This window comes from Salvia splendens, chromosome 14 (assembly GCF_004379255.2).
Source record: "Salvia splendens isolate huo1 chromosome 14, SspV2, whole genome shotgun sequence".
Lineage (NCBI taxonomy): Eukaryota > Viridiplantae > Streptophyta > Magnoliopsida > Lamiales > Lamiaceae > Salvia > Salvia splendens.
In genome coordinates, this window is record NC_056045.1 from 3,446,096 (window position 1) to 3,454,128 (window position 8,033).

At 37.1% G+C, this 8,033-nt stretch overlaps 2 protein-coding genes across 2 annotated transcripts; one reads left to right on the forward strand and one right to left on the reverse strand.

The window, feature by feature from the left end:
* The first annotated feature begins 805 nt into the window (after positions 1–805).
* On the forward strand, positions 806–2,745 carry LOC121766155 (O-fucosyltransferase 37). The gene is made up of 3 exons (XM_042162506.1): positions 806–1,445; positions 1,522–1,690; positions 1,779–2,745. The coding sequence occupies exons 1-3, from the start codon at positions 862–864 to the stop codon at positions 2,625–2,627; spliced, it is 1,602 nt and encodes a 533-aa protein (XP_042018440.1). The 5' UTR covers positions 806–861; the 3' UTR covers positions 2,628–2,745.
* A 4,043-nt stretch (positions 2,746–6,788) lies between these two features.
* LOC121766156 (ethylene-responsive transcription factor ERF039-like) lies at positions 6,789–7,756 on the reverse strand. The gene has a single exon (XM_042162507.1). The coding sequence runs from the start codon at positions 7,735–7,737 to the stop codon at positions 7,006–7,008; it is 732 nt and encodes a 243-aa protein (XP_042018441.1). The 5' UTR covers positions 7,738–7,756; the 3' UTR covers positions 6,789–7,005.
* Between the last annotated feature and the right edge of the window lie 277 nt (positions 7,757–8,033).

Consider the following 8,033-nt stretch of genomic DNA (forward strand, 5'->3'; position numbering starts at 1 on the left):
ATGTGACAAATTTTGTGAGACGGATGAAAATGGAAAAATGAGACAAAATTTCAGGAACGGAGGGAGTATGATTTTTATAAAACGAGTGTGCAAAAGTGATCGGGACTCCTAAAGTGGGACGGGGTGAGTAATAGAATATGATTGTAAAGCGTTAGTGGAAAGTGGAGTTCATTTACCAAAAATAGAAAAAATAAAGTGGATAATTTTTCACGGACAGACCAAAATAGTAAAACTGGACAATATTTCACGAGCAGGAGGAGTGTTAGGCAATAACACTGATAATCAAGAATAAAAATAAAAGTATTATCCAGTACAGAGGAATGACATGCTACATACATTACGTGAGCACCACTCTCATTCGACGCACGATTTTATTAGTACTTTATTTGTTATTTGAAGTTATAGAAAAATGAGCAAATTGAGCTTTGATTTTTATGAATTTTATGAAATTTAAAAGTCCAATAATGTATTAGAATCAAACTAAATATATAAATTGAAACGAATAACGCTAAACATGTGTCAAATAAGAGTTCATTATAATAGTGTGTCAATCAAAAATGATACTCACCTTAAAGTATATAGCATATCATTCCTGATCCAATATGTATACATATTAGAAGATGGTGAAAGATTTCATTATATATTTAAAATACAATTTACAACGAGAGATTGGTACGTATATGTGCAAAATATGAACCCCAAAATATTTTGGAAATTATAATTATAATAGCTTTATTTTAATTAATCAAAATTGAGTCACCTTTATGCATGCCAATGCAACAGCTGATCACTACAACTGATTCTGTTTCTCTCCCGCTTAACCAACTCCAATTTCTTCATCACCGAGCGAGCTCAGCTCCCATGGCGAAATCAGCCAGAACCTTCAACGCCTCTTGCATCGCCATGAACCCTTCCTTCTTCCTCCACCTCATCTCGGTTTCCCCCTTCTCCACCCCAAAGAAGACCTCCAGAAACCGCCACCAGCCCTCTCTCCCTCTCATCTTCTTCCTCTCCCTCTGGAGCCTCAGCGCCCTCCTCGGCATCTGCAGCCTCGCCTTCTACACCCTCTCCCACTCCCCCATCGCCTGCTCCTCTTCCTCCCCTCTCCTCTTCGCCTCCCTCTCCTCACTCTTCCACGACTCCTCCGTGCCCTTGCCCCCCCAAGGCCCTCCTCCCAACAATCCAAACATCTCCGCCGCTGAAAAGGACTTCTGGTCGCAGCCTGACTCCGAGGGCTACCGTCCCTGCCTCCGATTCAGTCTCGATTATCGGAGATCTTCGGCGAAGATCTCTAAAGAGAGGCGGCGATTCCTTGTTGTCGTCGTTTCCGGTGGCCTCAACCAGCAGCGGAATCAGATCGTTGATGCGGTTGTGATTGCCAGAATTCTCGAGGCTGCTTTGGTTGTTCCTGTTTTGCAGGTTAATCGAATTTGGGGAGATGAAAGGTAGTACTATCACATTTTATTCAATTCTTGTTAATTTGGGGATTTTGCAGATGAATTGACTGTGAACTTGCCGCAGTGAGTTTTCAGATATATTTGATTTGGAGCATTTCAAGAAAACTCTGCAATCTGATGTTCGTGTTGTGTCATCACTCCCTTCCACTCATCTTGTTCCCAAGCAATCTGTTGAGAATCAAATGCCATTTCACGTTTCCCCCTTGTGGATTCGAGCTAGATTCCTTCACCAAGTAGGAGTAATACATTTTGATGATTTAGGATTTGTGAATTTCAATTGTTCAATTGGTTGATTGAGTTTGAATTTGTGTTGAAATGCAGCTGAATGAAGATGGCTTTCTGATACTAAAAGCCCTAGATTCTAGGCTCTCCAAGAATCTTCCCCCGGATCTTCAGAAGCTCCGGTGCAAGGTAGCGTTCCACGCGCTTCGATTCGCCTCCCGGGTGCAACAAGTGGGGAATCAGATAGCAAGGAGGATGTGGATTGAAGGGCCTTACATTGCCGTCCACCTAAGGATAGAGAAGGATGTATGGGTGCGGACGGGCTGCGTCACCGGGTTGGGAGACCCGTACGACGCCATCATAGCCAACGAGCGGAGGTCCAACCCAGACTTCCTAACCGACCGCCTCAACATGACCAGACCTGCGCGGCGCCTTGCAGGGCTCTGCCCTCTGAGTGCGCTGGAAGTGGCTAGATTCGTCAAGGCCTTGGGCGCGCCTAGCAGCGCCCGCGTGTACATAGCGGGAGGGGAGCCGTTTGGGGGGAGGCGCGCACTGCAGGCGCTCGTGGATGAGTTCCCGAACGTGGCAACAAAGGAGACGCTGGCGCGGGATGGAGAACTAGAGCCGTACGTGAACCGGTCGTCTATTCTTGCGGCCATAGACTACATTGTGTCACTTAGTAGCGACGTGTTTGTGCCCTCGCATGGGGGCAACATGGGGCGGGCGATGCAGGGGCACCGGGCGTATGTGGGGCACCGGAAGTACATAAGGCCGAACAAGAGGGCGATGATCCCATTGCTCGAGGATGGGTCGGTGTCCGAGGAGGAGATGTGCCGCATCGTGCGGAAGGTGCACAAGTACTCGATGGGGCAGCCTGAGTTGAGGAGCAGGAAGGTGGATAGAGATGTGTTGGCATATCCAGTGCCTGAATGCATGTGCAAACAATGAACATTTGTATAGATATAGTAAATTCTTGTTTACTTGGAAGAACTACACCAATTCAAATGTATAGAAGAGAATTAGCCTTTTTGAGTAGTTGCAATCTCAGCAATGGAATGTGTTGGTACATCTTGTGTTTGTTTCATATATACAACAGATACAAGAAAATATAATCCATTAGTTGATTAACTGATAACAAAAGAATATGTTAAATAAATTGTTACAATATGGTTTTAGTAAAGATAATATATTCAGCCACTAAATTATGTCAAATACATGAACTCTTATTCCTTAAACTGTAGTAAAGAAGAGAAGAAGGATTGGTGAGGTTACCCTAAGAAGGCAGAGGCAGAGTTGGCAGATGTTATGTTGAAATGGATTTTGGGGTTGGCTGAGTCCAAAGCTTTGCATCGCTCTTGAATGACATATTCCGGCCTACGATCTTCTTTATGAGAAGCTTAGGTCTTCCTTGCTGCTCTCTCTCGTCGTCCTTCTCATTGTTGTCGGAGAACGAGACATAGAAGCTAAGGCAGTGTCTATATTTTCATCTGTTTTGCTTCACTTTCTTGATTGTTATCTATTTGGTGTGCATGTTTTCTTGTTAACTGTTTTATGTTTCTATTTGGTGAAACTTCTGCTTGCTGTAGTCTCCAAAGGCAACATCTTGTTATCTAACTTTATTGGCCTATTGCATAATCTAGATTTGAAGCTAATGAGTGTTCAAGTATCAGAAAAATTAGTGTCAATGTAGTTTGAATATGGTGAGTATACCTATGGCTATATGTGTTTTTGTAGAATAAAAATACAGTATATAAATTAGATCCACATCTTGTTTGGGCGACAAAAATGGATTATTCAATATATATACATCACACTATTTTTTAAAGGCGATTTCTGCAGCTTTTTAGCACTTAAAAAGGAAAGATAAGGTTATGTCATGGTTTAGAATATAATTTACGAACTTATATGATCATTTTTATAAGAATATAAAGAGTTCAACACTCCGTATTTATGTTTGGCTGGTTTTTTAATTTTATATTATAGAATACATTTTAATTGTGGTTAATAACATAATATGATGAGTGTTGATTAGAAGAAACATTAGAAAGTGTTTTTATGATTGTGTTAGGATTTTTTCAGAGCGATTGTGTAGAAATAATTGCCTTAATGATTTTTTTTTATGTTCTATAATGAAACAATCAAGCTTTATGGTGCTTAGTACAGTTGAAATATGAATTAAAACGTGCAGCAAACTAAAAGGAAACTAGATCTGGCTTTTCTTTATTTCCATTTAAGATTGCAAATTTGTTAATATCCCTTTCCTTTTCTAATGCATAGTTAACCCTGAAACATAGGTTCAGCTCGAAACCGGATACATATTCTACGGTTTTGAACTTGAACCATGATTGTTGACCATGGGCCGAACCGGAACTGGTGTTGAGGACCTTTGGTTCCTCGTATATCGGTTCCTTGTATAATACTATTAAACTAATTATAGAAGTTAAAGTATAAATTATAATAAAATAATTATATTATAAAGAAATCCACTACTATAAAAAGTAAAAGTATGATTATTAAATAATTTATTTTGCCTTTACTTATTTAATTGAAAATACATTTACGGATTGTCGGATTGTATGCAACTAATCTTTATTTTCTACTTCTACAATTAACGATAATTTATTAAATACAAGCATTTACGAAAGATTTTATTTTCATTATTCGTGGGGCCAGGCCACCACTAATAGGTGTTACAATAAACTACTATTCTACATTTCTACTTGAGAAACATAGTGTGTGTGATTTATGCTTTAATTTGTAGTGCATTAACTACTAATACATGCATGTTGCATGAACCATTTGTCCTATACTTTTGATTTGGGCTCCTAATTAATTTATTATGAAGCCTAAAATGATTTACTTTTTGTTGATACACACTTACACCTAGGGGTATGTTAAATAGGCCATAACTATAATATAGGGAACTTTAATTCGAGCATCTATTTGAAAGATATGAGTGGGCCCAAGTGATAGACTTTGTCCCTCAAATTTTCCAACGTGCAAGCAATAATAATTCGTAGAATTATGCCTAAATCATTGAGAAATAGACTATGTATTAAGGAAGGGAGATACAGTGGTCCAATTTCACTTCTTCATTTTTTTTATCTAAGTAAGTAATCTCAGTATAATCCAATAATATATGAGACAGAATTAAGTAAAACTTTTAAAAACAAAATTAATATCATATCAGCTGCACTAAATATATTGTTAGGATGAGTTGTATAGTTTCTAAATTTGTTAGTTAATCGGCATGCATAATTGGTGTAGCTAAAAATGAAACCCTCATTCCACTAACTTTCTCAATCCCTTTTTCTTCACATTTTTTAAAACTTATGCCGAGTCAAATATGGACAACATTTGATGAATGGAGGAAGTATTACTTTAAAATTTTAATATTATAAACAGGAATAGTTTTAAACTTAATTTAGTGAATAACTAAAGGTGTACACATCAACATAATTTACCTTTGATTTGAGCAAAGTAATTACATGCCCTACCAAATTAACTAAATAATTGTTGAGTTATTATTTTTTTAATTAATTATACATTCTCAAATATAACTCGTTGCGTTAGGACTTCGGATTCTCCATGTCCAGTCGCTTTAGCCTAGCTCTGTTATTTTACACTTGCCAATAATTGCAATATTAGTAATTGAATGCAGACGTCATCTCCCAAAATTATTAACGCGGATAGAAAGAAAAATGATTAAATTATTTATAATAAAATATAAGCTTCGCTTTAGAGATAAACTTATCAAAAATAGAAAAACGATTCTTTTTTATGGATGATCCAAAATTAAAGAAGAAAAACAAGAATAATAATATTACAACAAAAAAATCGTTAAAGAAACTTTTTAATGCAATTAATGATGATAATTTGTGTTTTAAATATACCACCAATGCTTCAAAAAACATCCTTATTGTTGGTGTCCAAACTAAAATTAGAGGACACAAATAAAAGCTTACTAAAAAAAACAAATGATTAAGTTAATTTATCATTCATTTATGAACGCTTTCTTTTGCGACCTAAATTATAGTTATTTTTAAAAATTTTATAACGCAAGTAATTGCGTCTCAATTTTTGTGTCCTTGAAAAATAAGTTTTTTTTTGTAGTGTAATTGTGAACGGGAAATATGTGCTTTATAGTTTAGATAATTCTATGCAAGGCTTTAATTATCAATCAATAGAATTAATGACGACAACACTATTTTTTGAAATATTATAATACAAAGATGTGTAAAATAATATAAATAACACTAACATGAACTAAACGATGCTTACTAATAACACTACGTCAATTATGTGAAGTAGTACGAATTTTTATATATAAAAATAAATATACATACAAATTAATAATGATACACTGATAATGACTCCGCGAATCTAATGGAAATCTTTTCTTTTTTTTTCTTCCCCACTTTTTCAAAGTATGAATAAAAAGAAAAATAATAGAGAGCATCTCCGGAATAGTAAGTTTGTCGTTGGAAGCTTTGAATCAAGTCAAAAGAGCCATAGTGGCCTTATTAAAAGGGAACACGAGGGTACATTTGGAATTTCCATGTATTAATCTCTTAGTATTTTATGATGTTAAATTATTGTAATAGTATTAAATTACTCACTAGTAAAGAATGGTTGACTCGAATTTATACTTTTTCATCTATATAGTAGTAGTAGTAGTAGTAGTTGTGTATTTTAATTAGTTATTCTCACACATGGTTACAAACTTACAATAATTTGATAATGCAATTTTGTATCATCATCGCGTACCGGTTGTAAGTGGGCATTATCTCATTTTGTCTATTTATCGATGTAAAAAAATCATAATATATTTCAGAATACTGTTTTTTTTTAATTATATATGTATTAAATATTTCTTGAATGTATCAATAATTGGCATTTATGTATGTTAGCGGATTAGGTACCGTACTATAAATCGTGCGAAATTACAAGGTGTTTGACACATCAACAAAAGATAAAAAAATCAACTAGCAAGGACAAACTGTGACCATAAATATAACGAAAGTATTGTCATTTTAATTAACTCAAAATGATGCAACACTATTTTTTTTACCATTAATAACAAAGAAATTGAATAAGAGACAAGTACGGTTTACTTCACTCACAATCAAAGTTCAATTAATCTAACCAAAGATGTACATTCATATTGTGATTAATCACAATTTTCAAAGTATATACATTCATAATTACGCAACAATTGTGGTACATTCATTGTATCATCTATTCGAGTTTGTTCTTTCTTTTTCCAACACATCAAACTCAAATTCGTAAAATGAAAAAAGAAAAAGAAATTGAAATAGTTAAATAATTACTTGTAGTCACACTCCCACAAAAACGGCTCTTCAAGCCGGAATATTCCAATATCGGCTCCGGTAAGCCGCCACGAAGAGCTAGACAGGGACAAATCCGGCAAGTCAAAAAATGCGTCGTCCTCGTCGTCGTGAGCCGTGGAAGCCGACTTCACAGCGTCGTCCGAAGCCAAATCCATGGAGGAATGACAGCTCGGCAGGCTCGGCTCGGCTAGGGAAGCCAAGGAGGCGGCTTTGGCAGCCGCGGCTTGGATGTCCTTAGCCACGGAAGAAGCCGGGCGGGGCAGCTCGTGAGCCAAGCCAGGGAAATTCAAGACGGCTGATTGGCCCTTGATGGCTAGAGCCGCCACGTCGTGCGCCCGAGCCGCCATCTCAGCTGTGAGATACGTCCCGAGCCATATTCTCGACTTCTTCCTCGGCTCTCGGATTTCGCTCACCCATTTGCCCCAGCTCCGCTTCCTCACGCCGCGGTAAGTCGGGTGTTTTTCGTCACCGCCACCGCCTTTTTTCCCGTCTTTCCTTGTGTTTTCTTGGGCTAAGGTCGAATTCTTTCTCTCGTCGGAATCCGAGCCGCTGGGTGACGAGACGGAGGCGGCCGCGGTGGTGGAAAATGGGAGAGGATCGATGAGGATAATTTGTGCCATAAGAAATGAGGTTGGGATAGGTAGTGAGGTTAGGTTTATGAGAATCTTTAATGTGGATATGTATTTATAAATGTGACACAAAAACATATATGGAGAACAAAAGGAGAAGCATGAGGCTACTCTTTATAGTGTGTGCTCAAAAACACACACACAATACACATATGTAGCCATAATAATTTTAGAATCGATCACTACGCTACGTATCCATGTGGGTGTATACGCAAATAATTAAATTCATGGGTGACATAAAACACACACGTCATGAATCAATTAATGGGTCCAAATCAATTAATGATTTAAAGAAAGTTTCGGTACCATTAATTTAATAAAGATCAAGATCTCATATGACATATCATAAGTATGATACAAAGTAGAAATAAAAT